Source organism: Buteo buteo, chromosome 10, assembly GCF_964188355.1.
Source record: "Buteo buteo chromosome 10, bButBut1.hap1.1, whole genome shotgun sequence".
NCBI lineage: Eukaryota > Metazoa > Chordata > Aves > Accipitriformes > Accipitridae > Buteo > Buteo buteo.
Window position 1 is genome coordinate 27,957,753 of NC_134180.1, and position 25,326 is coordinate 27,983,078.

At 37.3% G+C, this 25,326-nt stretch overlaps 1 protein-coding gene across 5 annotated transcripts in view; it reads left to right on the forward strand.

Moving 5' to 3' along the window:
• The window catches only part of COL24A1 (collagen type XXIV alpha 1 chain), a 151,542-nt gene that overhangs the window by 47,521 nt on the left and 78,695 nt on the right, over positions 1-25,326 (forward strand). For 4 of the 5 annotated variants that reach the window (XM_075039089.1, XM_075039086.1, XM_075039085.1 and 1 more), the window contains exons 13-20: positions 3,407-3,460; positions 6,011-6,055; positions 10,963-11,016; positions 11,108-11,152; positions 11,551-11,604; positions 12,208-12,261; positions 13,919-13,972; positions 23,789-23,842. In XM_075039089.1, the coding sequence (XP_074895190.1) occupies positions 3,407-3,460; positions 6,011-6,055; positions 10,963-11,016; positions 11,108-11,152; positions 11,551-11,604; positions 12,208-12,261; positions 13,919-13,972; positions 23,789-23,842 (414 nt within the window). The remainder of the gene's footprint in view (positions 1-3,406; positions 3,461-6,010; positions 6,056-10,962; positions 11,017-11,107; positions 11,153-11,550; positions 11,605-12,207; positions 12,262-13,918; positions 13,973-23,788; positions 23,843-25,326) is intronic. The other variant, XM_075039088.1, reaches the window with a different exon arrangement.

Genomic DNA, 25,326 nt, shown 5'->3' on the forward strand with positions numbered 1-25,326 from the left:
AATTTGGCATGGGAATTGCATAGTGCCTGAAGTCAGGCTCCTCACCTTGTGTTCTAGGATGCAACTTATTTCTTTGGACAAAACTTCTCTCAATAATAATAGGGGGAAAAAACCCTGTCTGACTGGCAGAGATCCTTCTGAAAGAAAACAGATCCCAAATATGATCTCATTTTTGGAAGGTAATATTAAAGTATAAGAAAGGTGGATCGTACAAGGGATTGTACACTTACAATTCAAAATGCTACTACTTAGCAAGTATATCGAATATTCATATTTGTAACATCTCTGGAATATTTGAAATGGAACAAAATATTCAATTACTGAAATCTCTATTGTGAAGATTATAGAGTGAATTTTAGATTAGTTTTGCATATGATATGCTTTAAGAAAATATTTAATAGTAAAAGTATATGTATTCAATTTCTCTCCATTGTATGCTTGTAATATGAAATTTGGCTAGTTTTGCAGTATTTCTAATCATCGTCCTTTTAGTATGATGCATAGTGCTTTTACTTACATGTATAGTTTGACCACATCTGAGGGAATGTTTTTACATAGTTTTCTTCTATATGGGATTAGTTACAACCAGTGATCAATGTGACAGAACAGACCTTGTAAATTATACCAAGAATTTATTAATCAAGTCCATTGTAACTGTAAAAACAATTCAGGCTCTGTTTTATATTAAAATTATGCAGAGTTGTCCTTTGTGTGCTTTATGGTAATGTTAAATGTTAATATTGATGTAATAAACCACTTGTTGCACAGTACTATTATTATATTACATCCAATTTTAGACTTTTCTGCCTGTTCTCCTATGTTGCATTTTCCTTTCATTTTTCTACTTACTAAGATAGTTTTATCAGCATCAGTTAGAAGACACATGCTGTTGAGAATGGGATTATGATGACTGTGGGTAATCTGTCCCTTTCGTAACTCGTGCAATGCTGTGTTCCTGCTGTATACAAACCATCATCTGTGACCTGCATGTATAATCTGGTAGCTGGTAGAACTGTCCCATTGTGTCCTCCATTTCACTTTTGATGCCTCATTTGTGTGTTTTAAAAAAAAAATTATATTCATGTGTGTTATGGCAATTCTGCCTCTTCCAACACCTACCAATGGTAGGCAGTACAACCAAAATATTATACTGTTAAGGAAAGGGTAGTAAATTAATCTTTGCCTACATCCTATCAGCTGGTAGCTTTTAACAACATAGGCACTGTCAAATACCCACTTTGCACGTGTGAAATTTTACGGTACATTTTCAGAGTTGTGCAAAAATTTGGCCAATGGTGTACAGATTGAGAATCAATGAAATCTGCTTTATTGACCATTAACCTATGAACCTCTACTGTTTAAATGATAAGACAGTAATCATATAAAGACCTGTACTGTCAGATCTTACAGTTATGGCTATAGATTCTTATTTGTGAGTTCCATGATCAGATCCTGAATAAAAATTTCATTGTTGTGAGAGGTGTTCCTATCTTTTGCTTTCCTGAATTTACAGGAGAATGCAGAAAAAAACTCCAACCAAAATCAACCCAAAAGATGCTACAGGGAGTGTTAAGCATGTCTCAGATTAATTCACAATGTCATGCATTGTAATAGGCTCTTAACTCCCATCATGTTGTTTCAACATACTCTTTTAGCGCTGTGTATGTGTGTGTATATATATATATAGCTACACATTAAAAGTTGCCTTAACTTTTATAGAATTTTAGTTTAAGTTATTACTAAAGCCAAATATGGCTTAAGCAGTGCTTAAACTACTTTGATTTATGATATGATTTTTCTACCTCCTTGCCGCAGTTTTATATTGTCTTTCTGACTGCTGTTTGTATAATATTGTATGATGATGCATATCCTCCGTTCCATTAAGGAAAGACACTGCTATACTAAGTCCTGAGCTGGACAGCTATGTGGATGTCTTCCAAACAAGGTAGATTACAAAGGCCAAATTAATTGTACCTTTGACCTGCAGCAGGTTTGAACACAGTCTTACAGAGGTGAAAGGTTAATGCCTCAAAGTACTGTTCCTGACACACAGAGAGGGGTAAAAAGACATTCAAACACTGAAAAGCCAAAGAAGAGTATTTCACGTAAAAATTATTGTAAAGATGGAATTTGCTGCTTTTCCCCATGGAGATGGACTAGTAATGCCCTGGTGCTTTGTGGCTGATTTCTTCAGGTCAATGCACCTCTCGGTTATCTCAGTACTCTAATACTGTGTGAGACTTTTCAGTTCCAGGAAAAGTCTCTTTCCTGTGAGCACCTTATCTTGGATTTTCTCCAGGCAGGATCCCTTTCCAGCTTGGTACTTTGCAAATTTCATGGTAGGCTCTTCTATGGACCTTACAATATAATTAAAAAGGATGTTGACTTCTCTGTAGATCTGTGCTCCATCCTTTCTCCTAATTTTATATAGCGATAGGAATTGTGAAAATATTGCATGGTGCTGTTTCAAACTAATAGTGTAAGTTAGCTATTAGCTTCATGTGGCTTTTCCAGAGAAACAGTGAGATCTGGCTGGCAATAGTACACTGAAAAAATTAACTTAAAAAAAACAAACCAAACCAAAAACCAAATCACTTTTCCCGAGCAACTCATGTGCTTCTGCATGGACAACATCAGAAAAGCAAAACAATCTGCAAAACCCTGAGAGGAAGCAAGAAAGGTTAGAGCCAGTGAGGTGGTGGATTTCCATTTCATTTTGATTCTCAAGCAAGAAATGGAAATTCTGTTTTAAGCTTCAACGCCTGACTTGGCCAGTCAGATTTCTTCCCTGTCCTAATAATCCAGTCTCTGAAGTCAAAACTGATAAAATGAATGAGGCTTTTCTATGTCTTCCTTGAGTTATTGTTTCAGTCTCTAGATGCAGACTAAGGCAAGTGCTCACATTGTTAAGGACAGTGTTGTGCCAGAAAGATGAAAAATTTGATTTCTAATGAACATGTGTCACGCTGAGACTGCAACCATTAATATTTGGGGAAGAGTAAGAAGAGAACAAAAGTCAGATGTTTAGTGAATGCTATAGGTAACAGGAAAAAAAAAATTTGAAGTGAAAATACTAAATAGGAAAAGAGACTCCAAGAAAACAATTCAAGTAATACTTGTTTAATATTGCTCTTAAAGCATTCAGTCATCTGATTTTGCTCTATGCTTACATTGTGTATAGTTACATCTTTTTTTGGTTCTGATTTTAGGAGACAAACAAATACCGCTATACTATTCTATTAATTTGAACTGTGCAGCTGAAACTTTCTGCTTCTCCCACTCCTCCATCTCTCTCCCTGAATCCACTTGCTGATGTCCTAATTTCTAATACCTATAGGTATTCAGTGTTCAGACCAACCTTCATGTCTTGGGTAATAAAGAACAAGCATTCTCTCTTTTGCTTTAGGGTTTTCCAGGTGATTTTGGAAATAGAGGCCCCCCTGGTCCAGATGGGAATCCTGTAAGTATCAAATTGTGTGTTGATTAATATGGTAAAATTGGTAACACTCAATATTATCTCCCCTCCCAAATGGAAAGGAGACTTTTGCATCAAAAGCAATGTCTTGAAGTCCACTGGAAAATTTTGGACTGTTGCTTTTCCATGGAAATTGCTAGGATAGTACTGTAATAAGCAGTGGTATAAAAAAGAGAAAGAAAAGAACCAGAAAGCTGCTGAGAGAGCACAGTTGCCACTGCTGCATGTGCTGACTACCTTGAGAATCAGATGTCTTGCTGTCCTCATTGCATTACTGATGAATGTTTTGTCTTCAGAAATTCTTGCATTGGATATGACTTTGCGTTGTTTATTTAAACCATTATTCTAAGATCACCTTAACAAAATGGGATTCTGCATGCATGCCAAAACCCCAGCTTTCATATGCTTATGCATTTGATAGTTGATTTCATCCTTTGAACTGTTATTGAATACAATTATGCTAGTATGGCATTTAGTGCGTTATAATCAGTATGATAACAACTTTGTCCTTGGCAGTGTGTGCAGGCTAAAGTGCTCTCATGGTATGGTATTCAAACTGTGGCACAGTCACGTCGCTTCACTGGCTGCCCTCAAAGGATCTTTGCTGTCTTGCAGTATTTGTAGGGAAACTCTGGCTGCAGACTCTAAACTCGGGTTTCCTTTGATAAGAGAAACCAGTGAAAGGGCTTTGGGCCAGACAAGGGAACAGTGATAAGTGCTGGGCAAAAGAGCAGCTGATTTGAATCTGCTTTTATTGTTGGATTCTCCTTTGGAAACTGCTGTCAGTTTGTGTCTAAAGGTTGTTCTGATATGGACCAGAGTCAGCAACTAGGCAGAAATGGTCTCTTTTTGAAGGCCTACCCTTTCCTGACACCCATCTTAGAAACTTATTTTAGAAAAGCTTACATGAATTTTGCTGGTGGGTTATCAACGTTTGGTGTCAGCATTTCGGAACATAGAAAAAATTATATTTTGCATTTCTGGTCCCTGAGGCAAAGTTCCCCTTGTGGGAATGCCAGGTGATGTCAGTATGGTACTTTTCATCTTGAAAGCCCTCCGAGGGTTTGTGAGTGTCACCAGCTGCTTTGCAAATGATACAAAAAGGTTAGTTCTTCCTTCCCCTCCTGGCACTCCCAAGTTTCCCTCCATTCCTGATAAAGCAGATATTGTCTTTCCACAAGATCTGCAGAACAACAGTAGTTTAATAGAATCAAGCTCAGAAGGCCTGGATCTGAAATTACAGACTTGGGCTTTACAAAGAAGCTCGGTTTAATGCATGCATTTGCAAACAAGTTCCTTCTAATCTGCCAAGACAGCTGCTGATCTTACTGCCTTCACAGACAGGCAGCAACCCCTCTCTCCTCCTCCCCCAAAACTCACCCTACAGGGCTTGTTCAGGCAAGGGGCCAGAGCTGCAGCTGCAGGGGGCTGCAATGCTAATGGGATATTTACAGAGCCTGTTCGTGAGCTGGCAGTGGAGAGTGGGGGCTGCCTGGGAGGCCTGTGGTGGCAGGAACTTGAAGGGAAGACATTTCTCCCCATGTGCTGACTTGACACTAATGACATTTGTCTCCATGCCTAATTTCTTCTGCTTAAGAGTAATGCCATCCTTCATTTCCACAACACCCTTTCAATCCTCTGAGGATGTCAGTCTGCCTTGGAGGATATTGCTAGAGCATTTGACTTCCTCTGTGGTTAGTTTGGAGCAGGTTGGAGTAGGTGTATAGGCACCGGAGGAAAGAGGAGAGCACGAAGGTGTTCTCTGTGCCATGCCCAGCAGCCAGGCCTGGTTGGACAGCTTCAGAAAAGGGCTCACATTTGCTTGCATAAAAATTCCCCTTCACTGTGGGTGCCGATGGGCTGTAGTGAACCCTATGTATGATATCCATTGAGTAGCAGGTCCCAGGTGTTGGGACAGTTTGCACGAAGCATGCTGACCCAGAGGGCTGTAATACCCCTTTCACGCAGGGCAAAGAGACTTGGGAACTGTTTTCCCATGGTGTTCAGAATTTTAGCCTCTGCTTGAGTGCAACAGAGGCAGTAGTAGAGTACTGTTGAATTTGTTACTTCTCCATAAAGTACAAACACTGTAGCTTGTATCAAGAAACAATTTTTCATAGAGTTTGAGACCTTGAGACCAAATTTTCATAGAGACCTTTAATTTACAAAGATCTTTCTATGGACTGAGCCAGTGTTCTGTATATCTTTCAAAGGAATCCTAATGAATTCTTGAGGTGTCTTTTTTCCACCCCCAAAAAATAGTTTTCCTTCTTCCCGCTTTAAATATCATGGTAACAAATCTCATATTCTTTAGTAATGCAGGAATGATTTAATGATGCAAATATCTTGAACTCTAATTCCACAATCAGGGATTTTAAGAAGCATGTTCCCCTATACAGTGATAAGGTGTCGTTCTTCAGGAACTCTCTAAAAATCCCAGCTGACTTGCTTTGCAGATCATTTTTGTTTATCTTATCACTGGGAATTTTGTAAAATAGTAAAGTTCAGATAATCTAAAATAAATTTTCTTTGAAGGGAATTGTTGGTGGTGTTGGTCCTCCTGGATTTCCAGGACTAAGAGTGAGTATGCTTTTATTACTTACTTTGATACGGCTTCATTAGAATATTTGTCTTGTCTGTGAAATAATAAAAACAAACATAAGAATCCAGGGATTTAAACAAATTTTGTTTTAGTCATGATTTTAATTAAAATCACTCTACAAATCTGCTGTCATGTTGCTGGTATGGAGTACTTCTATATTTGGTTTGAATTTCTATGCTTCTTTCTGATCTGGTGTGTCTGGGTTTTTTTCTTTGAAAAAGCCAAGTTTGCTAGTTTATACCCCTAAAGTCAGTGTCACTTTTTCAAAAAGTGAGATACTTTCAAACATTTTTAACATCCACAGCCTTCATTCATTCCTGTATATGGCTACCAAATTCTAAGCAGAATTAATTCCTAAGCAATACTACTTTATCTTGTATACAGTATCATATTCTTTTTTTTTTTTACGTTTTTAGAATAAGGTTGTGATGCTCATTATGGAGTTGTAAGCTGTAGTTGTATAAATACAGCTGTGCCAGAGAAGCTCAGTGACATGAATGAGTCCTACAGGAGGTGGGAAAGACCGATACTTTCATACTGTGTAGTCTTACTCCCTTATTTTAAGTAATTAATGTGTTTACTGATCAAGGACATGGTTTTGATTCTTGATATTGGCTCAGTCAAGGCTGGCTACCCAGCCGTGTTCATAGTTCATAACGTGGGAGAAAATAGCATGTTTACACTTGAATTAAGAAAGCCATGATTGTCTCCAGTGTTGGCTTTTTTTTTTTTTTTTTTTATATCTGGAGATCTGAAACATTCTTGATAAGTTTGTTAGTTTACACTGACGGTCATCTAACTTTTCCTTTGAAGTATGACAGTTGAGTTCCATTATTATTATCTTCTTAATGGTATCTTCATAACAAAAAATATTCCTGTAAGTCATCCCTTGCTACCTGATGGGGATTGTTATGGCATTGCTATTGTGAAGACACACAAGTTTGGTCAAGGAACCTCTGTGGCTTCCAGCCGTCATCACGCAAACATGACTCATAGCATTCTTGTCAGTTGACATATTTGAGCAAATTGAACCACTCATGAGACTAGAGGCTGCACTCTTGAGAATTTGCTTTGAATTATAGTTTGCTTTTCTTTCTTATGTGACCATCTTTGGAATTTTATCTCAAGGATTTTGATAATTGTACAAATGTTTCTGAGGTTTTTTAAAAAGCCTACCTGCTAAAAAGGTAGGTACTGATTATTTTGATTAAATCTTAGCCAGCAGTTTAGCCCTTCCTAGAACCCATGAGCATAAATGTTTGCATGGTCAAAGCTCCGTTTGTCATGTTGCTGAGTTGCAGTCACTTACGCAGAGAGACTGAGTATCAATAATTTTTTGTGAAATACAGTAATTATTTTCAATCACCAGTCCAAAACCTTTGCCACTTGTACATAGCTCTCATTATGGTTATATTTTGGCTATTTCTTGAAAAAAAAAAAATTGATGGCATATTTAGATTTTGACCAGCATGAAGTCAATAATTGTTTTGCCTGTGAACCCCGTTTGAGTGGCCTGCTATCTCTTGTTTATACATGGGACGCTTTTGCACAATTCCAGCTGTGTAAAAGAGGACTGATTATGTGCCCATGTGCTCTACGTAATTTGTATTCAAAGGAAAGACAAGAAAGTAAAGCATAGAAACTGAAACTGACATTTCTTTCTTCATTATGTACAATTGCTAAGCTAATTCTTCCTGTGTGTAGTTTTTAGTTTTGCAATGTGACAATTTGGGACAGGACTTTTACAGGGAGTGCACTGATATTCACATCTTTTGTTGGAATTAGAGTTTGACCCCCAGAACTGTTGGAAATATCATCTGCTGCAGCTCCATTTGACTGCAAAGAATTAGGAGTCTTGCATGGAGCAGAGAGCTCCTTTGATCTCTACACTTGTGTGTTTGTAGCTGAGTTGTGTATATATATGCTGAAAAACAATGACACTTTTGGAGGCAGAAATAATTTTGCAGATGAGCTTCTGGTCTTAAAAGAGTTTAGTGCTTGGGATGACAAATACATGAACAAAAATATGTGTGGACAAGTGCTTATGATGTAGAAATGCAGCTCCATAACGGTAGGATCATTGTACATCCTTCCAACAGCTTAATAGATCTTATGGATATATTAGGGTGTTTTTAAAGGTGTCTTCTTTTAGTTAGCCAAGACACATTAGCATTGCTGCTCAGGGGCAGTTAACTCTCCATGGTTGATAAGACCTTACTACTGGTACAGTAAGATTTTGCAGTTGAGGAAAATGGCCCAGCAACATTTCCTCCAGATTTCTGAACACCCTTTGGAAGCTTCCAAAGCATCAGCAAATCTAGCTGGGGTTTTGAAATAAGTTCGGAACATGGCTAAAGAGGACTGCAGTATCTAGTGGCATGAGTCTTCTGTGGATACTAACACAGTGTACAGGCATCATCATTAAAATTTACTATTAAGCACTCCTCTGTGTCTCTGCATTACATCATATTAGTTACTCTGGTTCCCACTTTTCCAGTCAGTAAGATAATTGGAAGAGCTGCACTTTGTTCCAGAGTTTCTTTACAAGGGACCATTATGCTCTTTTAAACTGTAGCAGAATTTCACCAAGACACCAGGGGACTTTCAGGTGACCCCAGCATCCCCAAGTACAGCTTTTGTGGTGCAGCCGTGTTCCTTGACCACACCTGCTCTCCTAATGGGCTTGTGCACCCTGGCCTCTGTTTTCACGTGGCCCTTACTCAGGCAGATGCTAGTGGTCATCCAAAACTGAGTAAAGAACTAGAGAACTCAATGTTTCTTCTAAAATAGTCAATTGTAACACATTATACTATTATAAGATGCAATATTGAACATGAGATTAAATATATTATTCTGGCAGAAACCAACAGTGTTAATTCAAGAAGCTTGTCCAGCCCAGCTGTATGCAGTGTCAAGAGCTAATTATATTTTTGTGTTTGTTCATGAGAACAATGGCAAAGTGAGCAGCATTGGCAAGCTGAGTCCAAGAATTTCTTCCTTCCATGATTTTTTCAATATACAAAGCTGTTGCCACATTCAGAGTTTTGGCTGGCTGAGCAGTCAGTCTCTCAAGATTTGCAAGGCCATGAGTTTTAATAAGATGAAGACTTTCAGAAAATTAACAACTACAGTTATCAGAGCGAGTTTTGCTTTTTTTTTTTTTTTCTTCCTTAAAAAAAATACCAAACCTAATACCAGGAAGCATTAGTTTTCCTTTTCTGGTATCTTATCTTTTTGACAGGTAAAAGCATTTTGGTTTTAGTTTCACTTGTCACATAGAAATGGTGGAAAAGATATGCTTTATGTAGCTGAAGTAATTTTTGTTTTCTATCTATCGGCAAGTTTTAACCAAACTGATAAGCATATGCTAACGTATAGTGAGGCTTTTATAGATGGAGGACCATTTAAAAAACTGACAGACTTACTAATTCAACCCTTTTCTTATCAGTGAGATCATTTTTCAGTTTTATTTTTGTGTAGTTCAAGTTCTTTGTTGTTAATTAGGTCAGCCAGTATCTCTGGAGACTGTGATAGGAGTTTCATCAACCTGAATTTTGTAAAGCTGTTTTGGAACTTCTTCCCACTGCTTTTTTTTAAGCTAGATTTCCCAGCTCAGTATCCCTCTGATTTTTCAACCAATGCTATTGTTACCATAAGTAGCGTTTCAACGTACAGTATTATTAATACAGAAATGCCTTGCTGAACTAGAATATATAGCACAAGCAAGAGACAGCAGTATAAACAGTTTATCTTGGCATCAGCTAACATGACAGAATATATCATTTGAGCAGTCATGGAAATCTAAAGCAATATAGAGTGGCAATTTTCCTGGGAGCTTTACCAAGCACCATTGAGACGCTAAGTCATCAGTCTTCCTTTTTCTTCAGTGAGCCATGAGTCTGATGATGGCTGCAGAAGAATGCTTTTGCTAATATTGCTGTAAGAGTCTCCAGAGAATAATGAATGTGTGCTGAACTGGAAATCAGTAGGTGTCCATCTTATCTTTTTCATGTCACTCTCAGCAAGTGGCAAAAGATTTCTGTATTCATATTTGTTGCTAAATTCTTGCATAGCCACAGAGGTATAGCACTGCCTTTTTTTGTTTGGGTTTTTTTTTTCCAGAGGTAGAATAGGCAAAAAGTAGATAGACTTTTCCCTCTGTAACATAGTTTTAACTATTGCTAAATCATTTCTTATGTTTAGCTCACCATCTTAATATTATTGTTGTTGCTGTGTTGAAAAAAATTAAGAAAAGTGAACGAGAAATGATCTTTTAAGATTCAAGTCATAAAATAGTCCATATAAGTCCCAGAAAGGAGAGGTGTAGTAAGGGCTTTGAAGGTACCCGAGAACAGCAAAAGTGAGCATGCCTGTCAGAACTTAGGTTAAGTTTGCACACTTGGTGTTTTGGAAGAATCCCATCTCTTTTTTTAACTTGTAGAAGTCAGTGAGAGATGAGAAATTCTAGTAAAAGTCACTTTTTATGGTACTACTTATGGTAGAATAATTCCTTTAAGTCAAATTCGATGCTTACCAGAGCAGTGATGTCATGTAACCCTAAGGACAGAGGGAATAGCCACCGAATGTGCAGCAGCAGTACAAAAGAAAGCTTCCTTATTCTGCAGTGCCTAATGCACTATCTTCTCTTGAATACAGAATCTATGGGAAAAGAGGGAAATTCAGTTTCTTGTGTTTCTGCTGATGTGGTTAGGAACTGTAAATATGGAGGGCTTATAATATGGATACTTTTTTCCCCAAGAAATTAGCCTGAAAAAGATTCTGGTTTCTCTCTGTGGTGCAGAAAATGCCACATTCTGGTACCAGTATTTAAGTTACTCCATTTCATCAAATGTTTAATGCAGTCACCTTTCTTGCTGTCTCATAGGGAGGCATTGGGCCAGCAGGACCAAGTGGACCATCAGGAATTCCAGGGCCCATGGTATGGTGCTAAACAATCCCACAGCCCGGTGCCTATGCTGGTTTCCAAATTATAGATGAACATTGGATTTTTGTTTTCTTTATTTTAATAGGGTCTCCCAGGGAGTGTGGGACAGCCTGGAATGAAAGGTGATAAGGTGATTTAAATATTTCCATTATCTTAGAGATATATAGTTCTTTCAGACTCCTTTCATTAAATCTTGAGCAACATAATGTACTGGACAAAGCCTTCCCTTTTTCCTTTTGATTTTTTTCTTCTGCTTTTATTTTTTAAAATTACTTCAGTCTCACAATCTTGTACTTTAGACAAACTTACTTGTGGACACAGCACTTAATACTGGGCATAACAATATCCAGTGCTGTGTGTCTAGGGTTTCCTGGAGGGGCTGCTTCAGTGCAACATCTTGCATTGTCATTCAAAGATCTGTATTAATTTTAAATACTAAATATTGAATTCATCTTTCTCATTCTCTAATTCTGATAACTACCCCATTTTAAGCCACATACATATGTCTGTATAAAATATGTTGCTTAGGGTGAACATGGCCTTGCAGGAGAGCCAGGAGACCCGGGTTACCCAGGAGACAAGGTAATTTATAATTGCATTGTTTTACAAAATTGTCCAATATCAGCAACTTCATAAGGCTTCCAAGTCTCTTAATATGCAACAAGTCAGTTACTGGATACCACTGAATTAACATATCTTTAAGAAATGCTGTGCTAATTAAAACTTAGTTATGGAAAGTAGTGAGCAAAGACAAGTAAAGGGCATGGGCAGAATTCTGGCTGCTGTGTGTTCAGAGATGCATCAAACAAGAAAAGAAATATGGTGTGATCTGAAACCTGCTAAGAAACTGTTGTAAAAGATGGTTTTCCCTATAACCTTGAGGTTCATCTGCAGCTCACCTGTACCAGCTGTGGTTAGCAGCAGCACATGGTCTGGCATGCTCCTTCATATCGTGAAACTGAGATAAATAAGGATCTTCTTTCCTATTTGGCTAGTACATCAGAAGTCACTGAAATAGCACATCTTCTGAGAACTCTTTTGATGAAAGTTGGATGTTAGAAGACATTTCTCATCCCGCAGGAGTATTTTGAAGCCTGTTTGAGGTGGCAAAGTGTAGCAATCTATTGCTTCCAACATAACACAACAATACATTTTCATGTGTATTTAATAGCTTTCTTTTTTCAGGGTGCTCTTGGTTTACCAGGGCCCCCAGGGATCAGAGGGAAGCCAGGACCCCCAGTAAGTTTACACGTCACTTTTTGCTCTCAATGTATCACTATGTGTTGTTACATCTGATGCTTCTTTGTATCTTAAGTTCACACTACATGTAATCCTCCAGAAGCTACCTAATTCAAAAATCACAAAGAATAAGGTCTAAGCTGCTTTTATTTCTAGTGACTGGTTAGTGACTGGGTGAGATCCTAATGTGTGAAATTTTATTACAGAGATCAGTATATGTGTCAGATTTTAATATGGGAGTGCTTAGGATATTAGGTATTCTGTGACAGTCACTTTGTGGCAGAATAGACAGGTTGGTGATGTTTGAAATAAATCCACTGAGAGCTTTGGGAGCTGCCAAGATGACCGTTTGGGCTAGCTGGATTTGGAGAGAGTGGGGGAAATCTCATTAATAATGGCCAGTCATTTCTCTCGGGGATGGGAGTAGTCATGAATTCCAGTATTTACTGATTTTTAGCAACTTTAAAGGCATCTGTGCGGCGTTGCCCTTCTGCATTTGTAAATGTTGAGACAGAAAAGGCATTGCACAGGGTTATCTGGCTTTTTCCTCACCTATTTTTAGCACTACTATCTGCCTGGTTTTGGTGTATAATTAAAAGCTGCCAATAGCCAATACTTAATGCTGTTAAAGAATTAATCACTCCAGTCTGAATTTTCTTATGTGCAGTCAGGCCACTATCTGGTAAACCTTAGACCTCATGCATGTCTTAGGCCCTCAAACTCAATAAAAAAATACTTTCTTTGTCCCAGAGAATTTATAATATAAACACTAATCCTACAAAAAACTTACACAAATTTGCTTAGGCTCAGATGGGAAAACTCAGACTTTTTGCCTTTAAAGAGATAAGCATTTTCATTTAAAGATAAGCATGTGAATTAGCCCATTCCTGAACAGTTGTGGATTTTAAGCACAAACTGAATGTGACCAATTTCTTGAATTCTGTTAAATGAAGATATGAGACCTCAGTCCTGCAAGTAATATAAGATCTAACTTTGCAGAATGCATTTACAATAAAATAATTTACTTTGAAAATTTAAAAAAGGTTTTCCAGGTCAGGCTTTAATTTTGCTCAAGGAAGACCTAGTTATGGCAGCAGCAGCAGCAGCAAACTTTTAAAAATGTGGAAGAACAGGTATAGTTTAGAGAAATATTTTGGTCAGTTCTTAGGTGTGTCCGTATTTGTATATAATGGAGTTACTATAACATGTGGATAGGACCTAATTTTACTACTATTAATCACAAAACTGCCATTTCTTTGGCTGTGATTGGATAGTTAAAATATATAGGTAAGTATGTAAACCAATACCCAGAGCAGTTAGTTCCTGGACTTTTAAATAATACGTAGTTTTTATTGTGAAAACAGCTATATATTTCAAGGGGGTTTTTATGTGACTATTTGGATCATCCCAAAACTCCCAGTTTCATTTGTCTAAAGCTGATTTGCATTTTTTGTTGTGACTTCAAAGAGATATGAAGAACTAGTTTTAATTGAATCCAAAGAGAGGCAGTTACAAAATTTCCTGTTTAGTGGAAAAGTCATCTCAACGCTTTTGTTGGCTTTCTTTTTGATAAATGTTTTTAAAATCTTCATAACAATCTGTTGGTAAAAAAATAAATTATCACGAATAATCTAACTGTTTGGATTTTTTTTTTAAGGGGAAAATTGGAGATCCTGGATCCCATGGACCATTGGGTCCTCCAGGACCTGAGGTAAGAAATTGCTTGATAGAGGTAAATTGAATGTCATTTAGTTTTAAATTACAAAAATCAGAGGTAGCTCGGTTTGCTTCACAGAAGATTGTTGTCTTAGTTGAATTAGAAAATATTTTTTGTTCTGTCATATCCAATGAATTCATTCACCTCTATGAAGTGCAAAAGGTTCTAGATCGTAATTTTTTTAATGCAAAGTATTCATATACAGGATCTTTGAATACAAAGTAGTTTGTCATTTGCCTATGTGATTAGGATTTGCTCTCTTTTGAATCCAGGTGTTATGGTTTATACCTTGAATGAGGCTCATGTGATTTCTCAGGCACACTTCCATTCATTAATTCTACAGCATGTTTACAAATGGGATTTTCCAAGCCTGGTTGCATATTTATCTCTTACAAAACAGCTTTATTTGCAAGGAACACAAAGAATAAACACCAGTTACATAGAAGCATTGCCAAGCACTTGAATGTAGCAGTGCAGTTGCCTAAGAATTGTGTAGTACTATGGAAGTTTACACAGAAACTAAGTCAGTCTCTGAATTGTTCCATTTTGGTGCTTTTATGCATTTATACCATGGGCTGTAGAGAAAATGCTGTGGACTGTACAGGAAAGACATACACATACACAGACACTCATATATTTACTGGAAAGATGAAAGCAAAAACTGCAGCTTTTTCTTTTTAATCAGCCTCCTCCAATGGATGTATTTTTTTTTTAAATATATCTGGAAGATACATATTGGCAATGATGGTTGTTCTGGCCTTACAAGATATAATAACTCTGGGAGGATATCTCCTCAAACCAAGGCTCTATATTCCTACTTTTTTTTAAAAGGGACCCCAAGGCCTCTTGCTCCTCAAAAAACAAATTATTGGGTTTTATTACTTTGTTGTTGTAGCTCCTCTAAATCCTAAAGAACACACTTTCTTATTGGAGATGAGCCCTCATTGAGAGAAAACTCATTGGGAAATGTGTTATAGCAACATAAGATGGTCTTTTCAGAATAAGCCAGTATGTTTTAGTCAATGAGAAGAAGGTATTTTCATGTCCTTCAGTCAGAATGAAAAAGGCACAAAGCCTGTGCTTGCTGCCCACAGCTGCCTCCCTCTGTGGCTCAGGATTTTAGATTTTGTAAGCCTCTTCACTATTAGTAAAAGAGATCTTTGTATCGTCTCTTCTCTTTGTATAGCTTCCAGCAAGGGAGACAGACCTGTGGCAGGTTAATATCAAATTGTTGGTCTTGAAGCCTGTGTCCTGATGACCCTGATGCCTATCCTGGTAGTCGTTCATAGTTCCTTATTCCAACGAAGGCATACTATTCCTTTGGGCCTGGGGAGAAATTCGTCATTTGGGGCTAGTACCCTCAGGGCAGATATGGGTGGGAAAAACTCCTGTCTGGAAAGCTCAACATTTCCTTTTGCTCAGGTGTGCAGAATTACTTCAGCCTTTAGAAGGCAAATAAAGTGCTTTATGTTAGAAAATTAAAGCTTGAGTGTCCAGGTAGTTTTCTCTGAATAATTGTCTGCAAAATGTCAGGTTTAAAACTACAAAACAATGTTTCTTATAACTTTAGTCACTCAAGACATCCAAATAAAGTAAAAGAAATTTTGCCTTCTTTTACTTCATAAAAACATGGTCACCATATGGCAAAATAGCAGAAATAGAAGGGAGGTAGTACAGCAGTACACCAGCATCTTGAACACACTGGAAATTCTAGAAGTTCTATAATAAAAGGAATTTAAAACAACAGCTTAAACCTGAAGATTGTATCTTACTCTCCCTGTTACTTTGTCATGTAAAAATAAGGTAGCTGTTGTTGCCAGAAGCTATTTAGACACAAGTGGATATATGAAGTATGAGCAATTAGTGCAGATTTTCCTACAAGAAAAGCCTACTGTCATATATCTGATCATGTCTCTTCTTCCAAAACCAGACAGCTAGCCAGTCAGACAGGGCTGCTTTCCTTGTTCCTATTTCATTATCTGAATGGTCAGACTTCCCGTGACCCCATGCAGAAAACAGACATTACATCCTATACTACATGTTCCCCTTGATGTTTCTGGAAACAGGAGAATGTGACGAATTAGTGTCTTACAAGGGGAGTACTTTGAATTTGGTATGGACATGACAACCCATACCATATGCCTTTTAGGAAACATTTTATTGGGGAAAAAAAGCAAGCTATGTTGGAATTTGTTGGGCATTGCTCTGAGTGGGAGGAACAAGGCTGTGTCTGGCCAGTGACAGAACCTGTCAGATCCTACTTCAAACTGCCTCTCCTCTTTTTGTCCAACACTAAGACAGTGGGATTTATAAATGTGCCCTGTCCCCATGCTCAAGCTTGGTTTTTGTACATGTGAAATAAGAAACTGGGCATCCTTTGGTCTCTCTAATTACATATTTGAGTATGTATTTCATTTCCAGTATAAAGAATAAACAGTCATATCCCTAATTTTTTTCCTGTGTAAACTGCTGTAAATCAGGCACTACAGCAGCTGAAGTCTATAGTTATCCCTGCACACAGCAGTGGGAGCAGGTCTGGCAGGCTTCACTTATCCTCCTGTGTTTTTGGCTTTTTATATGCAGGTCAGCAGTGAATTGCTTCCTAAATCTTTCCTCTGCAGCTGTACAGCCTAGGTACACCAGATCAGAGTTGGAATAAGCCACCCACTCATAGCCAGGGTCCATTTGAGAACTGCAGTGCTGATGGGTAGCAGCGAGTAGAGGGAGGGACAGAGGTCTTGTACTCACTCTCTGGGCGGCCGTATGAGGGTTGGCTGCCAAGTGCATTTTTTTTCAGTGCAGAAGTCCCGCAGTGTCAAGCCAAATTCTCTTCTGGGTATGTTGCCGCAGAGCCAGGGGCTGTCGCGTGCCTGAATACATGCTGCTCATAAAGCACTGGATATCTTCAGTGAGCGCTTTGTGGAGCATATTCTGCATCAGTTCACACATTTTCCTGCTTTGTCGTGCATCTAAAACTGAACAGCCAAAATTCCAACTTTCTAGAGAGCTTTATTTTATCAGTATGACAAGTGGAAAGTGCTGGTCTGACTGTTTTAACCCACAATGCCTGTGTTCACTGTGTACGATGAAGTATGTAATGCTTATTGTTAATGTGAATGAAATTAGGCAAGGTTTTAACAGGCTTCCACATGTATTCAGAATATTTCATAGTTAAATTTCGCCCTATGAAGTACATTTAATTATCCCCTAAGAATGAGGGTGATAGTTTCCTTCAGATGTGCCTTCAGATGTGCTCTGAGTATTATAAATAGGTTTCATCTGGAGCAGAGGGAGCATTAGTCATTATCTTCAATAGAACTTTTTTCATCTGTGCAGTATTTTGATCTGAAGTGGTTAGCTTATTCTTTCAGGAAGGTACTCATATGGGATTCAGCTGGTATGTTTCATGCTGAAGGCAATAGCATTACAAAGGAAAAGGATACATTCAAATAATAGTTAACAGTCAAAAAGGCACGTATTTTGTAAGTGAATCACTGGCTGCTTTGAGTTGTTCATTTTGAAAAAAAGTATTTTTAATGCATGTTTTATCTTATCACGTGATGTTTTTGAGGCTGTGCAAACAATACCATGAGTGCAGGGATAACAGCCTTCTGTTTCAATATTGCATCAAATAACTTGCATGCAAATGACTTGAAGGAAATGTAGAAATAAAGACAATTTTATAGCTGAATTAACTGTATGTTCTGGCATACATCCGAAGAACTGTTCTTGTTGTAGAATTGCTTATACTTTCTGCTTGCCTTTGCACAGAATCTTTAACTGGTCCTTTCTTACATTTATTTGACATAAGTACATCTTTCTGTGTTTTTTTTCAAGAAATAGGTATTAATTTTGCAAAAACATTCAATTTACCTTGACTTTTTAATAATGTTGAAGAATGCTTGTTCATGTGACCCTCCTGTGTTCTCTATTTTCTTCAGAGCGATTATGATAATTCAGTCTGTGCCTGTTAGGTCCTAGTCTGTTTCCACAGACCTTCATAGGTACTTTGCATAGAATTTGCCATCTTGGAGATTTTCCTTTTTCAGGCAGAGCTGTGGTGAGACTTCACAGGAGAAGAAGGGACATGCAGATAAACAAAACTTGATTTGTGTTGCTTTACCAGGGTGTTACTTAACTCCTAATGTTCTGAATCTGGCTAGAGTAAGGCAAGCTAATATTTAAATCGTTTCTATTTGATTTTGAACACCTGCACTGCTTTGTCTCTTGGGTTTTGGTGTTGATCTTAGAAGAAACAGTAGTCTTGCAAATAAATTTGAAATTTCTGCCTTACTTTTTCAGTCTGGCCTTAGTCTAGTTCTGGTCTGATATGTATGGGCACACAGTTGTTAGCGGCATAGAAGCAACGTACAGTGAAATAATCCTTCTGCAAGAGAACAGAGTTCCTCTTGCACAAGGATTATTTCACTGACTATTAGTTACTAGTCTATTTTCTAAGGTTTAAGGGCAGGGATACTTGATTTTCAAAATGCACAGAGTTGTTCCTGATGACTTGCCTCTGTATTCAGGCTTTGCCAAATTCCACTGTCTCTTATATTATTAGAAGCATGCCTGAAAGAAGACCCGTTCCTCAGACCATAGTCATTTGACTGTTATTGGAGGACTTGTAACACAAAACTGAGCCTGAATATTTTAAAATAAATCCATAATCTGGTATTTCTGTCCCTTACGAAATGCCGACATTTGATGCTTGTTTTTACTATAAGTCAGAACAAAATTTTAAAAGTTAAATCTCTCCGCTTAGCATTGTTATATGTATTGGAAAGTCCCACAAAAGTAGCTGTTAATGTTGAATGACTGGCCTGATTTTTGAGTCTTGTGAAAGCAATTGATCAGGTGGCTAAGGTGGCCGTGATTGACCAACAGACCACCTCTTCTGTGGTGCACCTTGCAGGTTGACTGCTGGAAGTCTTCAGGGCAGACAGGGTGACTGTTAAACAGTGTTCAACAGCAAGTGTAGCTCTAACCAAACTGCCAAGCTCCCTCTGAAATCCTGTCTGATCCTTGGAGTGGGTCTGCACTGAAGTTCTTACCAAAGCTCTTCATCTTTCACATTGTAGATTTACAGAATACTTCAAGACTTGGTCCTTAATATGTTGATTGGTGGCTGGTGCTGCTGTGTTGGTCACTCAGGTGAATCACCAGCCACCTTCTTGGCCATCAAGCAGCCAAGCAGGTCTGTGAAGGACATGTTTTGAAGGGTTGGTGTAGGGCCTTACTCACGCTAAAGACTACACTAGATACTACTTGTTGTAAATACAAGGATTCTAATGTGTGAGGCATATAATATGTAGATGCACTAGATGGCTTTAAAGGATGATGCATCACATTTGGAAAACTGGCGACTTTAAGTCTCTCACAAGAACATCAATCACTAGGGTTTCAGTGAGTGTGGCTGAATAAATCTGCCATGTGCAATTAGACAAAAGCACAAAGCAACATCAGCATTGTTTTACTGATATCTTAGCAACAGTAAACTGCAAAGCTTTCCTGTATTGTATGCTGTAATCCATGATTGACCTTTTTTCTGTTCTCTGACAAACTGCAATTGTACAGTTGTAATTTGTACTGTTAGATTCCTCCCCCCACCCTTTCCAAAATCAGAATTGAAAGTTTGTAGGAAAAAATTAAAGTTTTGTCTCTGCCCTTTAAAAATGCTGGCATTAAACTTTGGCTAGATAGGCAGACACAGAAGAAAGCTCATTTCAAATCTTTTTTTTCCTTACTATTTTCCTCTTTGTACTTGGCACATTATTGATACTGTCACGCAGTTGTACAAATGTCAAAGAGCAAAGTCCTGTAACTGTGTGAATACTGACATTTCTAAAATTGTGCAGAGAAAAAAATAGATTTTTTTAAATTGAATTGCATAGCATGTCCTGTCAGAAGAATAATAAATACTTATTTCAGAATACAAAATCACAGCTTGTTTTCTCAGTTTAGAGAGATTGCAGTTTTATGCAGAAATCTTCCTCTTGTAATTCGATGACAATTAGTAATAAAGCTCTAATAAGGTATCTTGAAGTTCAGTAGCTGCATCCAGTCAGTATTGCTTCTGAAAATTCATTCTAATTTCTCATTCAAATGAAACACAGCATGTGATTGAATGAAATAATATTGGAGCAGGGAAACTTGGCAACTGAAGGGACTATCGCAGTCCCTGGAGAGGTTTTTGCCCTGTGGTGCCTTTCCACCAGCGCTCGTGTCCCAATCCCATTGAGGGGTACTGAGGAGCTAGAGGGCATGAGGGTCGGTATCTAATACAATGCTGGCAAATGTCATGTGGCAACAGCCTGGAGTGAGTGGGATACTGCAAATATAAGAGAATTCCTAGTGGAAATAGAGTGTAATTTCCAAACATTTCTGATATTCTGCTTCCTTGTTAGCAGCCACACAGGAAAACAAACAAAAGAAAGGCAGCAGCTTTTGCAGATCCGTCATCTCTGAAGCACTGACTTAAGTACAAAAAGTCATGCCCTGACATAGTAACAGTCTGATCATCTCTGCATTTTTTGTTAATTAAAGATTATATAGATAAATGAGAGCAATAAATATGTTAATTTTATATTTAAATGTAGTCAGTACAAAAAGCAACACTTTCACAGCAAGGTTAAAGTTCATTTGTGTTGAGATAGCTGGTACTTCAGGTTCTTCTGACACCACTTCTAGTTTGATTAAACTGAGTGAACTCTAAAGCACTTCGCTGGCGAAAGGCCACATCTGCAGCAAGATTTTGAAAATCATTTGTAACGTGCCAGCTGCCAGGCTTCTGGCTGATGGGAAGATAAGAATCTACACTTTGCATTTCCTTAGTAGAAGTAATGATATTGAGTGATGTTTTGTTCTGAACAGTCTCTGCTGAAAATTACAGTGCAGCTGGCAACTAATTATATGTTGATCTCCTGGCCTTTCACTTATGGAAGAATACTGAATTTTTAACCTTGAGTAGCTTCACAGGGAGCTGGCTGCTGAATGACTCATGGCAAATTCAGATATAGGTAGAAATGTATACCACTTCACTACTCAGAATCTGAATGGCAAACACCATTGCTGAGGCATTTTAAGAACTCCTTTCTGGTTCATTCATTTTCTGGAATTGTCTTAAGTGATTATGTGTGTCCTGGATTATTACAGTTATCTCACGGATTATTAATGTGAGAATGTCTTGGAAATAGTGTTCTAATAGTGCCATAGCATCTGCATTTTCTCTGTGCTAGTGCTTGAGAAGAAAAGACTTAAATCCAGCTTTACGGCAAAGACAAAAATGATAAAGTATTTAAACTTTTAAATGCATTGCTAGTGATGATGCTCTCAGGCCAGTAGCCCTCTTGCATCCTAAGACTTTGTCTGACATGGAAAGGTTTCCAAATGTCTTGATGTTCTAACTGTGATAGTGCTTGTCAATGCTTACATCTCATAGTTCTTTCTTACTGAATTCCTTCTAGAAGTATTTATGCAAATAAATAAATAAAGTAGATGTATTCCTCTATAAGAGGGTAAGAATCTTTCTAAATACACATTTTTCTTGGCGGATTGTTTTCTGGAATGTTTATTGCCATGAGGGAAATTGTCTCTATGTCAGCATTTAGCAGTTGTTCACATGTTAGTTAAAGATTCACAGATGTACAAAACAACCCACCCCTTGGTAGCTATTTAAGGTCTGTAAAGTAACCAGATTTAGAATCAAGAAAGGATGAGTTAGCAACTCCCAAAGAATTGACCTAACTCTTCAGTGTGTTTCAGTAGGTAAGTGTGGTCAGGATTTTTTAAAAATCCGCTTATGAACTGTATAGAAATCTAGGCTGATGTGAGTACTTTAGGTATCAGTCTGGGTGCCTTGGTCACATGTGACTAATATGCTATGTGCCACCTAGAGGCATGTTGGAATTGTTGCACGGCTCTACTAGTATTGCTTTATGGCAAAAAGAAATTACCACCGTGATGTTTCGTGAAATGCTGTGTGTTAGGGTTGTTCCACTTATTTTGAAAACTCAGATCAGTTCTTTTTTATTCTTTAGTGGTTTGCTTTAGTACTCATTAGCTTTCAAGTTCTAACCCCGATTTTTTTTAAAGAAATCATAATTCTTTTTTATATTGTAATATATATACATGTTTTTATTTAATATATAAACACACCTAAAAATATTTGCATACCATCTAAATCTCTGTTTATAAGTCTCTCTGCATCCTGTTAAGAACACGTTATAGAAAGCAAACAAAAGAAAGCTCTACAAGTAAGAACAGTGATGCCCTAAATACTTAATTTTATTATAATGTGGTAGTTGAGGGTGAAATAATGTTTTCTTTTAAATTTCTTGCTTTAGTATGATTTCTCTTTACCTTTCTGGTAAGGTTTTTTTGTGATTAATGTCAGCTAATTATGCACAATCATTAGAAATTATTATTGCCTGTATTTGAAGCTCAACTGTTCTGGAAGAATTGAGTATCGTTAACTATTATCCACCTAGTGAGGCAATTATTTATTTTTTTTTTAATTCTTCTTTCCTGCTTAGAGAACCTGAAAAGTGACTCTTGAAGCTCTAATGATGATATGTATTAGCCTGCATTAGTATGGAAGGGTGCCAGAGAGAATTTCATGCTGGAAGTTCTTTATGAGATGTTCTTTAAATTGTTCTGAACATGTATGATGCTTTCATTTCCATTATTGGAAAAGTATGCATGCAAAGATTGATATTTATAATTTTTATTCTGCAGTGATTTTCTCTTAAGGAAGAAGAAAACTTGTTTTTACTAGTGTTAGGTGATGGATGTGCACAAATGTAGTAATAAATATTTTACTCAGAGGAAGAACTTTTCAGTGGCAGTCTTTCTATTTTCACATAGGCAAGATTAATAAAATGTAGAAGTTTATAAAAATAACAAATCAAATACTATCTTGGCAGATGACTGAGCCCTGTGCTAACTAATGAGTCAATTACCAATGCTTTACTTTATCCTACAAATATAAAGATTACATTTCTTCACTGGATGTTTATGAAATTTAACTCACTACTGTATTGCATAAGGGTTAGCTGCATAATTTTTGTTTTCTTAAAATACACTCATTCCTTATAAAGCAATCTAGTTGTAGCACTGGATTCATCTGACATAGAAGCATCCTCATAGTGTACCACTCTGCCTACTGGCCAGATAGTGTGGGGTTGTCATTTTAATTGATTCATTTCCTTTGCATTTTCATTTTTTCTTTACCAACAGCTGGACCTGTACCACACACTATTTCACAAAGGCTTATTCTGAATAATGCTACATGCTGGTGCCCTTCAGTTACTGCCAGCCAGACCTGGATTAGCACCTGCTGATTTGGAGGCAAAAGGCTTTCTACTCTTTTCTTAATCTTGCAGTGATCTCGTCCTTAAAGTGAGGCCAAGGATTAAAGGGTTTCAGCTGCTCTCTAAGCTTTTTTTAAAAAATAGTTGAATTCATGAGTACAGGACCTGGTGCTGGCTGCTTTGTGGGTTTTTATGTGCATCAAGACCAATCCAGTGGTTTAATTTCAAACGTTGCTTAATGGATAAAAAGTCTTATGCTAAGAGAAACGAAACCCATACTGACATATGCTAAATTGAGTTTAATGAAAGCTGCCTAAAATCTGTCACTTATCCAAGTCCTTTCAAGGAAACTTAATGGATTTTGACATTTTGGGGATGGTAGAACAAATTTATTTCTTGTTTCTGTGATTCAGGTTTGTTGAATGAATGAACAGAATCAAAACAAGTACATTGGAAACATTCCTACTCTGTAAATCATTTGTCTGTATGATTTCTTTAGGGTTTTCCAGGAGATATTGGTGTACCTGGATTAAATGGCCCTGAAGGTCCTAAGGTAAGACTATATGAAAACTTACTCATAGTAACAATAAACAGTATAAATCTCTGAGGAAAAGCTCCGAGAGACGGACACTGGCATTATGAGAAGATAATCTTACTGTCAAAATACAGGTACTTTGCCTCAGGTATTTATATGAGGAAGTTAATCTAATGTTTAATGCCGTCTGTGCAGTTATGAAGGCAATTACCGTGTTAGATGGAAGCATGTGATGGCAAGTTAAGTGCAAAGAAATTTTGAGAAAATGCTATATAGCTAGAAAGTAGCATATGTTTCACCTATATTTAAATAAAATGCATGCGGATCTCTATAGTCTCACCTGAGTAGTACAGAATTTTTTTTAATAAATTTTGAAAGAAATAGTAGCTAAAGATATGGAAGAAATGGTAGAATTCACACACCAGATTAAATAATGGATAAAATAATACATATAATAATAATGGATAAAATTTATCTACCAAAAAATGACTGTGCCAGATTAATTTAGCCTTTGTTCTTTAGTAGACTAATATTTTAGACCAAGCTTAGGCAATAATTCACAGGTATAGAGTTTTCAATGAAGCTTTGGATAAAAGCACATATGGGAAATTTTTGTTTAAAATGGAAAAGGTAGAGATTAGTACAAAAAGTGCAGGTGGATCAGAAATTAACCCGGAGGAAGATGATTGAATAATATCTGAAGATTGACTACTTGTTGTTGAAAGGCAAGTAGCAATTAAGTTCTTCACTCACCAGCCTTGGGACTATTCTTACATTGTATTTTCACTAATAAATAGGCACAAGTAAGATGGAATGAAATTTGTACATGAAACAAAGTTGAGCATCTTAGACAATCTTAAAAACTGCACTGTGTACTAATTCATCCCACTTGTGTTACTTCAGACTGATGCATGCAAGGACTAAAACAATAAATCCTACTGTAAACTTAGAGCTTCACACCTGGCAAGAAGGAAAGACACTGCCAGATCTCTCTGAAATGAAAGCACAATAAGGTGGTTAGAAATTAAGTGAAATTCTAGAACACATGAGGCAAGGTGTCTTATTAATGCCACTGCACAAAGCACAAGAAGACTTTATCTAAGTAGTACACACAGTTCTGGGCATTTGTATTCCAGAAGGACTCAATCAAGTCAGACTAGATGCAGAAAAGGATACTTGAATGACTGTATTCTGAGAGGCAGTTTATTTATCCTACCAAAATGAAGGGGCTTTTTGAGCTTTGTAAGTAAACCAGAGGGCAGAAATTGGTGAGGCAAAAGAACTGTGCAAGACCAACAACAGCATTGGTCCAAGGACAAAACATGCAAGTTGTCCATGAATAAACAGAGATGGAAATTACAAGATTTCCCATCAACCAAGCTGTGAAATTCTGTGGCAGACTACTCAAGAAAACATAGGAAATATTTTAAAGATAGAGTCTTATTTGTACCTGGAAGATTGTAACAATCCCACCATGCCAAAGTTAATCATTCTTGAGAACA